Consider the following 18,916-nt stretch of genomic DNA (forward strand, 5'->3'; position numbering starts at 1 on the left):
TGAGTGTATTTTAGCATGTATTACAGAGCTAGGCCTTAGCAGGAGGAGTAGGTGGTGTTCTGGGATAGAGGAAGTTCCCTGAGACAGTTCCCTGCTTAGCACACACATTCAGCTCTACTTCATCACGCCAATACAATGCATTAGCCAGTGCTGATTGGCCAGAGTACGGAATTCGGCCAATCAGCGCTGGCTCTGCTGGAGGAGGCGGAGTCTAAGGTCGGACCTGAATGGAGACTGGTGTGGAGCGATCTTAGACTCCGCCTCCTCCAGCAGAGCCAGCGCTGATTGGTCGAGTTCTGTACTCTGGCCAATCAGCGCTGGCCAATGCATTCTATTAGCCCGATGAAGTAGAGCTGAATGTGTGTGCTATTCAGCTCTACTTCATCGGGCTAATAGAATGCATTGGCCAATCAGCGCTGGCCAATGCATTCTATTAGCATGAACTGAGTTTGCACAGGGGTTCTAGTGCACCCTCGGCTCTGCTACATCAGATTGCTACATCTGATGTAGCAGTGCCGAGTGTGCATCAGATGTGTAGTTGAGCAAAACTGACTCAGCATTGCTAAGTCTCTGCATTCGCATAGGAATGCATTGGCCAGCCTTCGGCCAATCAGCGCTGGCTCTGCCGGAGGAGGCGGAGTCTAAGGTCGGACCTGAATGGAGACTGGTGTGGAGCGATCTTAGACTCCGCCTCCTCCAGCAGAGCCAGCGCTGATTGGTCGAGTTCCGTACTCTGGCCAATCAGCACTGGCCAATGCATTTCTATGGGGAAAAGTTAGCTTGCGAAAATCGCAAACTGACAGGGATTTCCATGAAATAAAGTGACTTTTATGCCCCCAGACATGCTTCCCCTGCTGTCCCAGTGTCATTCCAGGGTGTTGGTATCATTTCCTGGGGTGTCATAGTGGACTTGGTGACCCTCCAGACACGAATTTGGGTTTCCCCCTTAACGAGTTTATGTTCCCCATAGACTATAATGGGGTTCGAAACCCACTCGAACAGTGAGCGGCTGTTCGAATCGAATTTCGAACCTCGAACATTTTAGTGTTCGCACATCTCTAGTTAGCACTGTAGCCTTGTAGCGCTGGAGTCCTGAGTTCAAAGCCCGCCAGGAACAACATCTGCAAGGAGTTTGAATGTTCTCCCTGTGTTTGTGTGGATTTCCTTTCATTCCACAAAGACATACTTGAATGAAGAAGAGAAAAAAATGTACATTGTGATCCCTATATGGGGCTCACAATCTACATTTAAAATAAATAAATGAGCGACCATGTAATATGCTGTTCTACTCTGGGGAAGAACCTATCTCCACTATGGCTCAAAATGGGAGATCCTGAGCCACATCCCTGAAGGTCCTGGTGTTATTGAGTTGCTATATTTTTATTCATTTTCAGTCTTTTTTATTATGTTATTAGAAATGCCATGCAGGATAAGTCATCTATTAAAAATGACATGAAGGGAAGCCTGTCATCTCACTAAGTACAGTATAGCATTAAGCAGACTGATTTCAGTATTCTGTCACTTGTGGACTAACATTTAGTATTTTTTGTGAACTTAGGCTGTATTCACAGAGAGTAACGCCAGGCGTTTTTTGTGTGCTTTTTGCACATAGCGCCGCGTTAACGCCGCGTTAACGCCGGGCAACGCCACCACAAAATAGTGCGGCGTACATGCGGCGCTACGCGGCGTTAACGCAGCGCTATGTGCAAAAAACACACAAAAAACGCCTGGCGTTACTCTGTGTGAATACAGCCTAACTATGCGATTCTTACAGCACTCTATAATGATAATTTATGAGTTGCTGCTTCTTCGCCTACACACTATTATCGACATTTTTCTCCCTATACTGTGCATAGGTAAAACACAGATAACTGCGGATGACGGCAGAAAGAGCAGCCCATAAATGATCAGTCAGTTCTCAAAAAGACTGAAATCAGAGTCTCTCTCACTACCTTATATGTCTATCAATACCTTCTGAAACACCAAACTGACCTGTAAGGGTGATATTGCATTATACAGTTTTTGTTTGGTTTTTACTCCTGAGATGCTGTGATCTTCCTTGGTTTTGTGGGATTGGTTCCTTGGTGGTCACTGGCACAGTAGACCTCTGCGTTATCTCTCATACCACATCTATTAGTTGGCCAGTACACACTAGTGCTGTATTTTCATAGATTCACATCAACCTGAATCATTTCTGTTTTTCTCTCTACAGAATCTGCATGAAAGTTCAGATAGTAATGATAGCCAGACAACTCTCAGGGAGAAAACTGATTTCTCTGTCTCTTATGATGAAAGTCAAGAATATGATGTCACTCACTACACTGAACCTGTGGAGACTAAAAAAGAAAAATATAAGCCACAAAAGTCATTGTCAATGAACACCGAAAACAGTGATGATGTTTTTCAGAGTTTTGATAATGATGATAAAGACAATATACATGAAACAGAAGATGAAGAGAGAACACCAGGAGATCCCAGAAATGAAGCACTTGCAAACAGAGATGGCTGTCTGCTACTACATGAAGTGGATGGTTCAGTCATCGAGGATCAAGAACAGTCCCCAGAGGTTCCTTCAGAAGTTAACTTCCCAGTTTATGTCACACATTACTTAAGTGATATTAGGGAAAGCTTTCCTGAAACCTTTGGTGAGATAAATGATAGTGTAATTCCAGACTTCCTTGAAGAAGGTGTAAGTGATCTTCAAAAGAGTGACAGTGAGAGAGATTCATTTGCGGATGATGAGTGTTCGGTGGAGTTGTCCAACTTAAAATGGACACCATCTCCAACGTGTGATATCCATAGTTACAGTTTAGACGACCATACTCCAGAGAGATCTGTATATCACTCTGATGCGGAGCTAAATACTAGCGACCAAGACAAAAAGACCACATTCCAAACAGAAATAAACACAAATATTTACAAGTCAGTGACTATTCAGATGTCTTCAAGTCAGTTACAAGACACCAATGATGGATCAAATAGACCTACTAATGTTTATAACACACATACTAACAGAAGTGAAGTGCATGCTTTGTTACAGTGCGGTATAGAGGGAAAAGAAGCCTATAGTCAAACTGATATGGGGTGGTGGAATGAATGCACTACTAACCATCACTGTTCACATCAAAGGAGCCGCTATCTCACAGAATCACAATCATTTGATACTGCTGCCTGGCCCCCACTTCATTCACCATGTTCACCCCTGAGCACCCATTGTTGTCATTGCTGTCACTGCCATCACTGCTGTACTCAACAAAGCACAAGATACAGACATAACGTATCCACGAGGCCGACTGTTCAAAGCAACCTAGAGAGAGAGTTATCTGATACGCTGAAGTTATTAAGAGAGTCATTGATCACTATTTCACTGGTATGTATAATTCACCCTTCATATCCATCAATTATGACATTGCTGTATCTGTCACTGTCGATCACCTGTGAAATTGGTGTGGCAGAATGTTATCTTTTCCTGTGACAAAGTTATTTAATACCTGCTATTGGAAACAGTACTTATCCTATAATAATATGACTAATATGAATAATTACAAAGGAATTCCTGAATAGTCTTATGGGAACTTGGCCAAAGTATGTGATCACAGCTGGATAACTATGACTAACCCACTGCGATCTACAGTAGCAGCATTGTGATGAGATTTAGACACATTACATTTACATGCTTCAACTAAGACCACAGAGCAAAGTGAATATCACACCTTGCTGGGAAACAATGTACACAATATCTTTGCAGAAAATCTGCAGCATATTTGCATAGTGTGACCCGAGCCATGTAAAGGAAGTAAACAAAACAGCCCGTTCAGCTATACAGATACTATCTGCTGCGGGAACAAGGAGTTATGATTTATAATAATGCCATTCTGGGATCCTGATAAAACCAAGTCAGTAGTTAAAGTAAGATCACACTAAGCCTTCTGAGAAACTAGATCTTCTAAGCATACAATGTACTGAGATATAGAGATATTTTTCTGTATACTATATACATGTAGTAAAAGAAAAATCTTGTTATGAGAAAAAAAACAAATTAGTAAAATAAGGCTTTAATAATTATATAAAGTTTTAACATAAATTACACTAAATCCATTTTAACAACACAGTATAATTTATTAAATGACAGTAATAAAACATAACATGGACAAATGCAGTATTGCCAAAAAATATGTAACATGATCACTAAATGGAGTAAAGAAAAACGGTGCAATTGTTTGTTTTATTTAACAGGTAGCAATGTGGTCTAATATTATTATATGGGGTCTGATTATAAGTAACTGTGCCCTTATATAAAAGCTGCACCCCTTAAATAGGCAACTCCAACTTTTACCGATACTTGGCATTCACAAATGACCCTGTGAAGGACTCTCCTGGGGTGAAGTCTCTGCATTTATCATGTTAATACATATTGTAATATACATTATTTACAGATTTTGACTCTTTTCCATGACATACTATGCTGAATTCCCCCATTGTCCATTATGTGTTCTTTGCCTTGTTTCTCTCATTGGCTTGTCACTGGAGTATAGGTATAGGTACTCTAACAAAGCAGGGGAAATGAGTATATCTCAGCCACTATAAAATGTAGAACAGCGAGATATATGACACCAAATATCTCGACCATTATAAAATAAAATCATTCAGATGTCTCCAAGATTGGAGTTTTTTCTGTACTATTTCCAAAGATGTCATAAATTAAAAACACAGTCCGGATTGAGAGAAGCTTCCACTGTGTATAAGTATTCCAGTCCTGTCTTTATAACTGATAGCCCTCTGGAAATAGCACAGAAAAACTCCAATCATGGCGTCATCTAAAGATTCGGTTTTATAAAGTCAGTAAATGGTTAAAGTGATCCCTCCAGACCCAGTTTGGCTAAATCTCCGTGTTGCAGAAATGCAGTGTTTTTGGCTGCTTCGGAAACATGGCTGTAAAAAAGGCAGTTTTACAGAACCAGCGATGTGAAGAGATTTGGTTTATTCTCATCTGTACGTTGAAGGAAAAAAGTGCAGAAAAGTTTCTCTTTCATATATGCATGTTTTTTTTTAATGTTTTGTGTTTTTTCTATATATTTAATACAGTAAGAAAAAATTCAAACACAACAATAAAATCAATGAAAAAAAAACAAAGCAACACATTTTTGCTATGTTTTTTTTTCTTTTTTTTTTTCCTGTAGTGTTAGCTGTGTTTCATTATGTAGGGCCTTATCCTTTGTGTGGTTTATTAGAACATGTACACTCATACTCCAGTGAGAAGCCAGTGTGAAACAAGACCAAGAACACAAAAGGGGTAAAAGTAAAATTCAGTGTAGGAGTTCAGAGAATGGAACTGTGGGGGGCTAATAATATCTTATGAAAAATTGTGTATAGAGGTGGGGGCTGAGATTGTTCTATTTGTCCAGAGATTAGCAATTTGGAGACTTGCCAGACTGGTTATGTAAATACTATGCTCTGTGTATTGGGTGATGCTATCTTACAAAGAATGGAGACAGATCGTCTGGAACCAGGGGCATTGTTAGGAAAGGACCAAAGACCCTTTTAAAGATAAAGGGACAAGAGAAGGGTAATTAAGCTAATTGTCTCCAACAAGGATGTCTATTGTCTTTAGAATACCATGAGATAAACATCTAGGGTGTGTATTTGAGACATGTGCTGATGGCTGCCATTTTGTGAGGCTATGCGGCCAGCATACCATGAGCTCACAGACTCCATTTTAGAGAGGCCATGTGTCTTCTACAGCTCACACCCCCACTCAGCCCTCTGTCCAGTTTCTTATCCAATAGGTAAGCATCAGGGCTATTGTTACAAACTTCTCCACCAATAGATGTTATGCTAATTTTACTAGCCAATCCTGTTCTGTCTATGCCATGGGATATATACTGTTGTACTAACCACCATTAAACAGAATTCATTTTGATACACCACCACCATGTGTCTCTGTTGATTCTCCAGGTCAAAGATGGCTGTAGCCGATCTTGGCCTGTTAATTAATTTTCCTTTACAGACAGCATATCTCTGGGGTATTATGATTCCCCCAACAGAACCAAAATCTGTTAATAAAATATACTACAATATTTACTAAAGGGGTATTCCAATCTCATATGCAGACTTTTAACTTCAGCTAACTGAAGTGTTTTACCCAATACACCAATTGTTCATCTTGCTCTGTTTGTCAATCACAACTGAAAATCCCTCCTCAGTGTTCCCAGCTGGTTGCCTAGGCTACAGACTTGTTAACCAGGTTGGATCGATCACTCGGAGCCTGCTCCCGACCATCAGCCATCTATATTGTCTTTTCTGTGTACTTTCTGTTTGGAGCCCTGATAAGGGTTAAATAAGTTTCTTGAGCAGTGCTTCCGTTATTTGTGTATGCAAGGGCTCGTTCACATCTGCGCCTGGGGTCTCCACTTTCAGGTTTCCTTTTCCTGCCCGAAACTGGGCAGGAGACGGAAACTGGCAGGCATTTTTCAAACCCATTCACTTGAATGGGTTTGAAAAGTGTCTGGCTGTGAGTGCCGGTGAGCGTTTTATGCTCTCCGCGGCGAAACCGTTTTTTTTTAAACCGGACACAGAGTCCTGCATGTCCGACTCTGTGTCCGGTTTAAAAAAAAACGGTTTTGCCACGGAGAGCATAAAACGCTCACCAGCGTTCATGGCTGGACACAGTCTGACAGGTTTCCGTCTTCTGCATGCAGAAGACAGAAACCTCAGAACGAAGTCCCATTAAGAGCAAACAGGAGCTCTGTGCAGGAATGAGATTAAAACCAGGAAGTGGAGGGGAAAGGAGACAGCAGAACAGGTGAAAACCTGAGATTAGAGAACCCCTTAGGGCCACACATGGCATAAATGCTGCAATTTGCCTACGGTTGAAACACTGTGGAAATAGATCATGGCTTTTTACAGTCAGAGCAAAGTGGATGAGATTCTAGTGAATCCCATATCATGCCCACTTTGCAGTACAAACCGCGGTGCAAAGATGCAGCGATTTCCAAAACAAGTGCAGTGAATGACAATGCTACAGAAAAGCTGCATTTTCAAAAATGCATTTGTTTTTGAAAAACACTCTTTCTTGTTTTGATATTTTGCTATAACGCTTTAGTATGAACAAGGCTGCATTCGCATTGCATTCAGGGTTTATATTTAGTTGGGGCTGCAGGTAACTGGCTAAATGTATGTGAAAAAGATACTCTTATACAGTATGTTAAGAGGTTTTCCAGGCACCAATAGTGTACCACAACCACGGCATAAATGTACCAGTAAGTGCTTTACTAAGGAGTTCCTAACCTGTAATGTATTAGAACAATTAGTAGAATGTATGGGAGAGATTATGTACTGCACCTAAAACCAGGTAACCTTTATATTCAGACTTGTCTAATAATATTTTTACCCTGAACAGAATACGGACCAGGATGTGGAAAACATGAAACAAGCATGTCAGAAATATCGCGAGAAGCTAACGGAAATTGAGCAGCATCTATCAGAACAGCAAGCCGGATGCTATAATATTTTTACAAGGGAAGAGAGGTAAAACCAAAATTCACAGTATTTCCTAAGTTCAGTTTACTGTGATAATGGGCAAGCTTTATCCATATACTTATGGTATTTCCTAGTAGAAATGTCTTGAACATGCCTGTACATTAGGGTAGATTTTTATCCTGTGCAATACATGTGTAGCAGCCCAGTGGGACTCCCAAACTCCTCTGGGCTGTGAGATGCTGAGTGGTGGTAGTGGCTGTGGCTATGGTCATCAGGGTTGAGCAATTGGAATCGGAAAAGATCAGATTCCGATCAGCGATCAAGAAAATTTCACGATCGTGATCGGAATTCCGATCCCAATCTTTTCCCGTGAGATTGAGGTCGGAGGTTATCTCAAGATCGGCTCAACCCCATTCATGTATATATCATTAATACGGTTGAACGATCGGGAACACCTAAGGCACCCATTAGTATGAGAGTTGGTTCACTGGTAGAAGGCAATGCACCCCCTTGACAGTGGAAGTGTGCTGTTCATTGCCGCATCCTCTTATCCTGAAAACTGAATCTTTCATTCTACTCCTGCTGTTTCATCTGTCAACCTGTCAATTGTATTCAGCTGAAATATTGCTCTTGCTGTATTTGCTGTGTCTTCAACATCTATGTCAGTAAAAGTGAACTTCAGTGAGGAGCGAGTGTTGGTGTGTATGCTTCATTGCGTGTAGGTATTTTCCGGTAACTCACAGGGTGTCTGAGTTGAAGCTCGGGAGAAGACAGGGTAGGTAAAGTGGAATATTGACCACGGAGGACACTGAGCCGACCTCAATGCAGGAATATTGCCACCAGCCTTTGTTTCTAGTCCTGGAGAATGGGCTCCCCAAGTACTGGGACCTGTGTGTTCATCACATGACCATGGACTGACTTTCTCTACTGAAAATAATCAGAATGAATGACAGCAAGCAGACATCTAGAAAAGCTGTATATTGGAAAATTGTATATCTTTTTACTTTACAAACATTAAAGTGATTCTATCATTGGTGTCAGTGGTTGTGAGATAAAGACATACCTGGATAGCCTTTAAAATGGCTATTCTACTACTACCTTCTTTTTTTTCGATTCTCCCCACCATTCTGTTGTAATCCTTGTTAATTATTTTATGTAAATGAGCCCACCGAGCACCCAGGGCGTTCCCCAGGACCTTTGAGCACCCCCCCCCCCTCCATGTCATACCTTTATTCACGCCCCAAAATTATTCTGACATAGAAGTGGGGACAGTAGGAAGAAGAAAGAGGAAGGACATGATATAGAAAAGCCATTTGCTGGCCAGGAGCAGGATTTTCACTAATGTCCTGTGGTCCTAGAAGGTTTAAGGGGAAAAGCATAAGAGAATTTAAGAAAAGGGATCGTCAATAAACTGTGTACAAGCAGTGGTGTAACTATTGCCCTGCTGAATTTTTTTTAAAATAGGCCATTACCTTATAGAGTAACCTCAGCAGGTAACAGGCCCTATTTATTTATCAATCCCCATTCCTGCTCACTGCTGCCTCCACTTCCCCTTCTGACCACTAATATCGGAAGCATGTGGTCCCCTAAGAGGGCAGAAAGGGAAGTGGAGGCGGCCGTGAGCAGGAGCAGGGATCAGTGAGTAAGGCCGCGGGCTAGCAGCTAAGTTGTTTGTTGGCGACTCCCTCAAGAATATAATGTCATTATGGGACATTATACCGTGTGGAGGGACAGTTATGGAACATAATACTTTGTGGAAGGACCGCTATGGAACATTTTACTGGGTGCAGGGGCCACTATGTCACATACTTTGTGGAGGAGACACTATGTGACATTATAAAAAAATTGAGGGGCCGCTAAGGAACAACAGAAGTAATACTATAAATATTGTACCTCCAGAAATTGGATTTTATGTTATCTGGTACTACTTCAAGTAAAGAAAAGAGTGTAAATTATTCTGTTCTGTAAACTTCTTGTCTGCTGAGTCTTCATTCTGTACAACCATCATGGCTTTTCTGACTTCGGTCAGGCTTAGAAAGGCTAAAATCAACTAACACGTGCCTTGGTGAAAACACTGCTACTACCATCAGGTACCCTGAAGGCCCCCTCAGCACTGCACCAGCCTAGAAGGAAAGCTGAAGGTTTTGGTTGAATTTATAGCCACCGTCACAATTGCAAGTACTCCTACTGCAGAATCATTGTCTACCCCAATTGATTGCTGCATTAACACTTCTATCTTTGAAAGCATTCTTACTTTGCAGTATATTTTCTACATCCACCCTGAACTTTTGCACAATACTGTATAGTTTACTTGATATGCTGTACATTGTGTTATAGCTGACATCCTGGTGCAGTGCCATTGATCCCGGGGGATCCACAAGTGGGAGTTTCCAATGTTCAGCCATAGCAACCGGGGAGAGTTTAATCAAGCCATTTGCCATTATTAACCCCCTATTAGGTCAAAGGATGGTTTTGAGGGTTTGAGATCGCAACTATAATTTTATCTCCTACTGGGATTGAAAAAAAAGGGAAAAAAGTTTAAGAGTCTAAAAAAATACAAACAAAAATCATATGTTCATTCTAAAATGCTTTTTTATATATTTTAACATTTTTACAAATGGGGTATTGTCATGTCGATAACATCTCACATATTAAAACATAATATGTCAAACAGCTACATCTGTGGGAAAAAAAAAGTTTTAGCTTTCAGAATACGAAAATTGAAAATTCTGTGTCCAAAACCTGTGCGTTGCATTAAAATTTACTTATTTTTTTTCAGAGAAAACATGAGAAGATTGCACTTGTTACGTCAAAAAGTTCTAAAAGAAGCTATAGAATTGGAATTCAATTTGGATGCACGAGCACGTCTGGTGAAGGAGACTATTGCTATGGTATGTTGAAAAAATGTTCTTAGTCTTATTTTGTGTTGATACCGTCAAGCTGTTTGGGTCTGTTGTTTTAGGCAGATGTTTCACTTTACTGAACACAATTTTAGAAACTCACCTTCACATTATATCATTGAAAAACCACTATTATATATAGATATTTCTACGTAATACTTTAGCATTATCATGTGTAATATTTTGTGACATTTATGTGGAACTACTTCTTTAAATGAATGCTCTAACATAAGAAATCACCAATCTCAATAAAAGGGGCTTTCGGGGCTTATTACATTGATGACCTATCCTTTGGAAGGTCATATGCATTGAGAAGTGTTATTCATTTTCAGGCAGCACAACTTTCACTCTTATGGGAATTTTGGGATGGCTTGTGGTGGTCAATCATGCACTCAGGAGCACTTGCACGCCTCCATTGATCAGGATTCCAGAAGTTACATCTCCAGTGATCAGACACTTAATCCCTATGCTAATGTTGTGGGATTAATGTCATTAGTTTTCTAAATCACCCTTCACAATCTAATGATAAACCAGAAATGAGAATTTTTTTTTTAGAAAAGTTCCCTAGTTGCCAAATAGTTATAGGATCACATGTACAGTGTGAACCTGCCACTATAAATATTTTGGAAATAAATATAGAATCCCTAGTGTTAAATTGGAAATTATGACATTTCATTTAGTTAGTGAGGTGTGTATATATATATATATATATATATATATATATATATATATATATATATATATATATCAGCAGCACTTTGTAAACAGCACCAAAACCTACTGTATATAAATAGAGCTGAAATGTATTGCTACTATTTGTTATATTTCAATTAAATAGTCCTGTGCAAATAGAAGGAGTGCATGTCCAAAAGAGAGGGTCACAAACCCCATATAGTATACAAATAATATATATATATATATATATATATATATATATATATATATATATATACACATTAGAAGTTCTTTGTATACATGATTGAACAAGCTTGTAAAAGCCCATCTGCCATGACAAGTCAACCTCATTCAGATGAGACCCCACACTAATATATACTTCTTCCGGACTCACAATTGAAATAGAGCATACTCAGATTTTATTTCAGACTCCTATCTGTGCAAGGTTACTTTAATGGAAATTGAGAATGGTCTGGATCCCACTTGCCCGATGTTCAAACTGTAGACCTATTCAGGATCCAAGAGAGATATATTTTAGACTTTGGTTCCAACTGAATGAGTTTGCCTTGTCATGGCAGATGAGCTTTGAATGATTAAATGGGTTGTACAGTAATTAAGAAGTTAACATCATTAATTTAGTCACGGCAGATTTAAAAGGTCACCCAAAACATGTCTTTTTCAATATAGCCCTTTAGACAGATCATTGCCACATCTACCTTTATTTTAGTCTTTACCACCCTCCTGTGGAAGCTGCATGCCTTTGAATTCGAGCCCACAGTAGTGATGGGAACTTTGGCTCTTTTCAGTGAGCTGGATGATTTGGATCCGCTCTGCTCTTTTGGCTCCCAAATGACTCCTTATAAATTACTGCTGACTATGATGTGTACACAGTCAGACACCCTATTACTCCTTATTAACTTAATGTTAGGACCCCCTGGCTGCTGTTACTACAGAAGGGCATAAAATTAGGCTAAAATGATTCTCAGTGAGCAATTTGGAGGCAGGATTATACCCATATGGAGTGAGCTTATCCACATATGAGGCTGGGTTTGCCATTAAGGGGACTGGGCTAAGTGAGCTTTTGGCTCCAAGCCAGGAGCCAACTCTTGTCATTGACTTCAAAGAGCTGGCACAAAGACTTGGCTCAACACTTCACTAAGCCACAAACTAAGCAAGCTCATGCCAAGGTGAGAGGGGTACATTAAATAATATTAATGACTCATTCCATATATATATATTTATATACACATACTGTATACACACACATACTTTCTACAAATTCTCCTCTTTTCAGGAGCTCAAAAGTAATTGAACAAAATAACATTAATAAATAGATAAAATCTTCAGAATATTTCACTTCTTTGCCTTAACGGGATTCTACAATTAAAACTCTTTTTTTTCTCATTTACATGTTGGAATAGCCTTAAGAAAGGCTATTCTTCTCCTACCTTTAGAAATCCATAGAACTACCTACTACGTACTGCGCATGCTCACGTAAGCGGGCACAAAAAAATGGCCGCCGATATGTGCACTCGGCTCTGCCAGCAGCATAATGGCGCAGACGACGAAGTGTGACCCCAGCCAGAAGAAGATGGAGACGTCGCTGGAGAGAGTTCTCTCGCAGCATTGGAGATGCCCCCAGTGCTGTTTGAGTGCTGAGGCCCATCCCCAGTGCTGTGAGGGAACTCATTTGCATACTGACAAAAACCGGGATTTTAACCGAATGGCGGGGTGGAGACGACTTCTAAAGGTAGGAGAAGAATAGCCTTTCTTAAGGCTATTCCGACGAGTGAACAAGAAAAAAAAAGAGTTTTAATTGGTAGAATCCCTTTAAAAACTCCTGGGTTGCTTTGGCAGTATGCTTTGGGTCATTGACTACCTGGACCATGAAGCATTGTCAAATCAACTTTGCTGCATTTGGTTGGAAAAAAAAACAAACACATGTCCACACTAAAGTAAAAATATTCCATAGTTTTATTGATACAATAAATAAAATATCTTACAACAAATAAACATATTTGGGAAATGGAGGAATACCAACAAAAATCATAGCTACTAGGCGGGATTGACATAGGATTCAGAGTTAATAAATATGGTTAACAAAGAAGTGTGAAAAGTATATTCATTATAGTGGCAGGCATCAAAAGTATACCCACATTTATAAACAAGCCAACACAGCCATAGAGAATAAATATGAAGGATACCACTAATGTTCTACATACCACACAAAAGAGTAACTACAAAAATGACAAGTAAAAACCACAGGGAAACCCTACCTAATGAATACACCCTTGACATGAACAACTAAGTCAGTCTGAGGAGACCAACAATAAGTCACAACTCAGACTGGAAGTAGTCCTAGCAGATAGTTCATATTGTCTGCGAAGAAAGGGGGTGAATCAGTTCAGTCTCTGTAGTGTGTGGATTTCAGACACTCACAGGTTGAGATGAGGAAGCCAAGGGGGACCAAGATGGCGTCTCTTAGGTATGAAAGGGAGAGAATAAAGCAAAAAAAGGCCATAAACCTCTTTGAGCCAGTTTTGGTAAGTCTTTTTGGGTCATCATGCCTAGGAGGGAGTCCCCCAGGTCAAAAAGCCAGAAATTAGTGTCACTGGTATAGTGCTATAGAGAGGCTGGAAGGTGGAGCTCAGAGGAGTGCAACTGTCTTGGTGCTCAGCTAGGCCATACACCCCCATTAAATAGCGTTTGAGATAATTGTCCAATTACCTTTGGTCCCTTGAAAAAAAGGGGCAACTACATATTACAGTGCTGTAATTCCTAATCCTTTACTTCAATTTGGATTTCAATACCCTCAAATAAAATTTTTGGTAAACATCTAAAATGTCAAAAATTGTGTCACTGTCCAAATATTTCTGCAATGAAATGTTTATGTTAGTATAGGGTCACATCTGAATAAGGAAGTGCTGTCTAAATTTTGTGTTTAAAAATAAAAATCTATTAAACTGTATTTATTTTACTTATGTCTACTTACAGCAACTTGAAGAGGTTTTAGAAGAGCAATCAAGGCTGTATTCAGATCTTGAGTTTTATAACTGGGAACAAGACAAGAATTCTAGGGAACACTGTGCAAGTCTACAAAGGACCCAAAGTTTACCATCTACTCCATCATTACACGAAACTGATCAAAGTACCCCAGTAACTCAGGAAGAATCCAGAACTCAGTCACAAAAAATTGATCTAACCACTATTTTGGAACATGTAAGTTTTGAGAGAAAAAAAATCCACCATGAATCTTGCAAATATTTCCCAAATCAGTATCAAAATATGTATGATTCATTCTACATTTTGCTAAAGAGTTGCAGTAAATTTCATTATGATCATTGAAAGGGGTTCAATCTGGGGAGGGAATCTGCATCATACTTGAAATTGACAAGGTATGGATTTAGGCCCCATTCACACGGGGCAAGAGGGGGCGGATTTTGGCACGGAATCCACGTCATAATCCTCCCCGTCACAATGGTGGTCTATGTAGACCGCTCGCGTTCTTTTTTCAGGCGGATTCTGCGGCTGAATCATCCGCAGTGTCCGCCTTGCGACAGCACCCTCCGGACTAGGCCCATTCATTTGGGCCTAATCCGGAGCAGAAAGCCGCGATGGGATGCCGATGCAGTTCAGCAGCAACAGAATATGACATGCGGATTCCCCGTGTAAACTAGCCCTTAAAATCCACACTGTAGGTCAGTTTCCAAGCAAAATCTGCAGTGATGTATTTCACTGAATGTGGATGGGATTTGGTAAAATTTGGTTCTACTGTTAATACTACATATTTTCTGCCCACAATTCGGGAAAAAATAATCTTGTATGTATCCATCCCATACTCCAAGTCTTCAATGTACAATAATTAGCTTTATAGCAAGAGTACAAAGAGCACAGCTAGAAAAGGGCTAACCTCATGAGATTCATTTTGATTAATATTTGTGAGGTTTGTTCCTCTGGTTCATTTCAGGCCAAACTTGTTCAGCATGAACTGGAACTTCTATTATTATACTTTGGGGTCTCCTCAAATCATAGAGTAAAATAAGTGGAGGCTCAGGGAAGGTGCGTAAAAGTAACAATTTTACTCACTTTGCCTCACCTCTCCTGGGTATCCATTATGATATCAGCAGGACCCATGTGACTGTTGAGGGCCAATCACAGACCTCATCAGTGACACTGGAGTGCATGACATCAAGGGCCGGAATAGGTCGCTAGATGCCATAGGGATGCCTAGGAGAAGTGAGGCAAGGTGAATAAAACTGTTTGTTATTTTTACTCACCTCCGCACTTATCATACTCTGAGATCTCAGGAGACCCACAGTACAATATTGTTTTGTGAGTGACAAACTGTAGAGTATAATAGTTTTTTGTGTACCAAATGTTTTTGGTCAAGCATAAAACTTTAGTCAAATTTGGGTCAAATTATGTTATGATACGTTACGTTATGAAATGGTTCACTCATTCCTAAACACAGTAGTCAGATGATGTATGAGAAATTTGGTATGAAATGAAGTTTAGAACTGGACACAAGAACGAATTAAATGCACCAATGTGATATAGAAAATATGGCAATAAATGAGGCTTACAAATGGAAGTGGCAGCAACACATTTCAGGATATCACTAACAAACCCCTTCTTCAGATCAAATGACATGTTATCGGTAACATTTCACAAAATGACAACACCGGGTCACCTATTGTGATACTAATTAGAGATGAGCGAACACTAAAATGTTCGAGGTTCGAAATTCGATTCGAACAGCCGCTCAATGTTCGTGTGTTCGAACGGGTTTCGAACCCCATTATAGTCTATGGGGAACAGATACTCGTTAAGGGGGAAACCCAAATCCGTGTCTGGAGGGTCACCAAGTCCACTATGACACCCCAGGAAATGATGCCAACACCTCTGGAATGACACTGGGACAGCAGGGGAAGCATGTCTGGGGGCATCTAACACACCAAAGACCCTCTATTACCCCAACATCACAGCCTAACAACTACACACTTTACACACTCAATACCACCTCTCTGACAGTAGGAAAACACCTTGAAACATGTGTATTTGGCACTTGCAGTGAGGAGAGCTTGTCACCAGCAGTGAATTTGGCCCTTGTAGTAAGTTGAGGTTGGCACCAACATTTGTTTTGAAAATCAGGGTGGATTGAGCCTCTAACCAGCAGAGTTTGGGCAAATTCATGGTGGAGGGAGCCTCTAAAAACCCCAGTTTGGACCAATTCATGGTGGAGGGAGACTCTAAAAACCCCAGTTTGGACCAATTCATGGTGGAGGGAGACTCTAAAAACCCCAGTTTGGACCAATTCATGGTGGAGGGAGCCTCTAAAAACCCCAGTTTGGACCAATTCATGGTGGAGGGAGCCTCTAACCAGCCCAGTTTGGACCAATTAATGGTGGAGGGAGCCTCTAAACAGCCAAGTTTTGGGAAATTCATGGTGGAGGGAGCCTCTAACCAGCCCAGTTTGGACCAATTCATGGTGGAGGGAGCCTCTAAACAGCCCAGTTTGGGCAAATTCATGGTGGAGGGAGCCTCTAACCAGCCCAGTTTGGACCAATTAATGGTGGAGGGAGCCTCTAACCAGCCCAGTTTGGACCAATTAATGGTGGAGGGAGCCTCTAAACAGCCAAGTTTTGGGAAATTCATGGTGGAGGGAGCCTCTAACCAGCCCAGTTTGGACCAATTCATGGTGGAGGGAGCCTCTAAACAGCCCAGTTTGGGCAAATTCATGGTGGAGGGAGCCTCTAAAAAACCCAGTTTGGACCAATTCATGGTGGAGGGAGCCTCTAATTAGCCCAGTTTGGACCAATTAATTGTGGAGGGAGCCTCTAACCAGCCCAGTTTGGACCAATTAATGGTGGAGGGAGCCTCTAACCACCCCAGTTTGGGCAAATTCATGGTGGAGGGAGCCTCTAACCAGCCCAGTTTGGACCAATTAATGGTGGAGGGAGCCTCTAACCAGCCCAGTTTGGACCAATTAATGGTGGAGGGAGCCTCTAACCACCCCAGTTTGGACCAATTCATGGTGGAGGGAGCCTCTAACCAGCCCAGTTTGGACCAATTCATGGTGGAGGGAGCCTCTAAACAGCCAAGTTTTGGGAAATTCATGGTGGAGGGAGCCTCTAACCAGCCCAGTTTGGACCAATTCATGGTGGAGGGAGCCTCTAAACAGCCCAGTTTGGGCAAATTCATGGTGGAGGGAGCCTCTAACCAGCCCAGTTTGGACCAATTAATGGTGGAGGGAGCCTCTAAACAGCCAAGTTTTGGGAAATTCATGGTGGAGGGAGCCTCTAACCAGCCCAGTTTGGACCAATTAATGGTGGAGGGAGCCTCTAACCAGCCCAGTTTGGACCAATTAATGGTGGAGGGAGCCTCTAACCAGCCCAGTTTGGACCAATTAATGGTGGAGGGAGCCTCTAAACAGCCAAGTTTTGGGAAATTCATGGTGGAGGGAGCCTCTAACCAGCCCAGTTTGGACCAATTCATGGTGGAGGGAGCCTCTAAACAGCCCAGTTTGGGCAAATTCATGGTGGAGGGAGCCTCTAAAAAACCCAGTTTGGACCAATTCATGGTGGAGGGAGCCTCTAATTAGCCCAGTTTGGACCAATTAATTGTGGAGGGAGCCTCTAACCAGCCCAGTTTGGACCAATTAATGGTGGAGGGAGCCTCTAAAAAACCCAGTTTGGACCAATTCATGGTGGAGGGAGCCTCTAATTAGCCCAGTTTGGACCAATTAATTGTGGAGGGAGCCTCTAACCAGCCCAGTTTGGACCAATTAATGGTGGAGGGAGCCTCTAACCACCCCAGTTTGGACCAATTCATGGTGGAGGGAGCCTCTAACCACCCCAGTTTGGACCAATTCATGGTGGAGGGAGCCTCTAAACAGCCCAGTTTGGGCAAATTCATGGTGGAGGGAGCCTCTAACCAGCCCAGTTTGGACCAATTAATGGTGGAGGGAGCCTCTAAACAGCCCAGTTTGGGCAAATTCATGGTGGAGGGAGCCTCTAACCAGCCCAGTTTGGACCAATTAATGGTGGAGGGAGCCTCTAAACAGCCAAGTTTTGGGAAATTCATGGTGGAGGGAGCCTCTAACCAGCCCAGTTTGGACCATTTAATGGTGGAGGGAGCCTCTAACCACCCCAGTTTGGGCAAATTCATGGTGGAGGGAGCCTCTAACCAGCCCAGTTTGGACCAATTAATGGTGGAGGGAGCCTCTAAACAGCCCAGTTTGGGCAAATTCATGGTGGAGGGAGCCTCTAAACAGCCAAGTTTTGGGAAATTCATGGTGGAGGGAGCCTCTAACCAGCCCAGTTTGGACCAATTCATGGTGGAGGGAGCCTCTAAACAGCCCAGTTTGGGCAAATTCATGGTGGAGGGAGCCTCTAAAAAACCCAGTTTGGACCAATTCATGGTGGAGGGAGCCTCTAATTAGCCCAGTTTGGACCAATTAATTGTGGAGGGAGCCTCTAACCAGCCCAGTTTGGACCAATTAATGGTGGAGGGAGCCTCTAAAAAACCCAGTTTGGACCAATTCATGGTGGAGGGAGCCTCTAATTAGCCCAGTTTGGACCAATTAATTGTGGAGGGAGCCTCTAACCAGCCCAGTTTGGACCAATTAATGGTGGAGGGAGCCTCTAAAAAACCCAGTTTGGACCAATTCATGGTGGAGGGAGCCTCTAATTAGCCCAGTTTGGACCAATTAATTGTGGAGGGAGCCTCTAACCAGCCCAGTTTGGACCAATTAATGGTGGAGGGAGCCTCTAACCACCCCAGTTTGGACCAATTCATGGTGGAGGGAGCCTCTAACCACCCCAGTTTGGACCAATTCATGGTGGAGGGAGCCTCTAAACAGC

General features: G+C 41.7%; 1 protein-coding gene across 1 annotated transcript in view; it reads left to right on the forward strand.

Annotated features, from left to right (window-relative positions):
* ITPRID1 (ITPR interacting domain containing 1) overlaps positions 1-18,916 on the forward strand; it is a 65,627-nt gene that overhangs the window by 39,071 nt on the left and 7,640 nt on the right. The window contains exons 8-11 of the mRNA XM_075271097.1: positions 2,213-3,370; positions 7,400-7,527; positions 10,259-10,370; positions 14,049-14,273. Coding sequence (XP_075127198.1) covers positions 2,213-3,370; positions 7,400-7,527; positions 10,259-10,370; positions 14,049-14,273 — 1,623 coding nt within the window. The remainder of the gene's footprint in view (positions 1-2,212; positions 3,371-7,399; positions 7,528-10,258; positions 10,371-14,048; positions 14,274-18,916) is intronic.

The sequence above is a fragment of the Leptodactylus fuscus genome, chromosome 4, assembly GCF_031893055.1.
Source record: "Leptodactylus fuscus isolate aLepFus1 chromosome 4, aLepFus1.hap2, whole genome shotgun sequence".
In the NCBI taxonomy this organism is placed as follows: Eukaryota; Metazoa; Chordata; class Amphibia; order Anura; family Leptodactylidae; genus Leptodactylus; species Leptodactylus fuscus.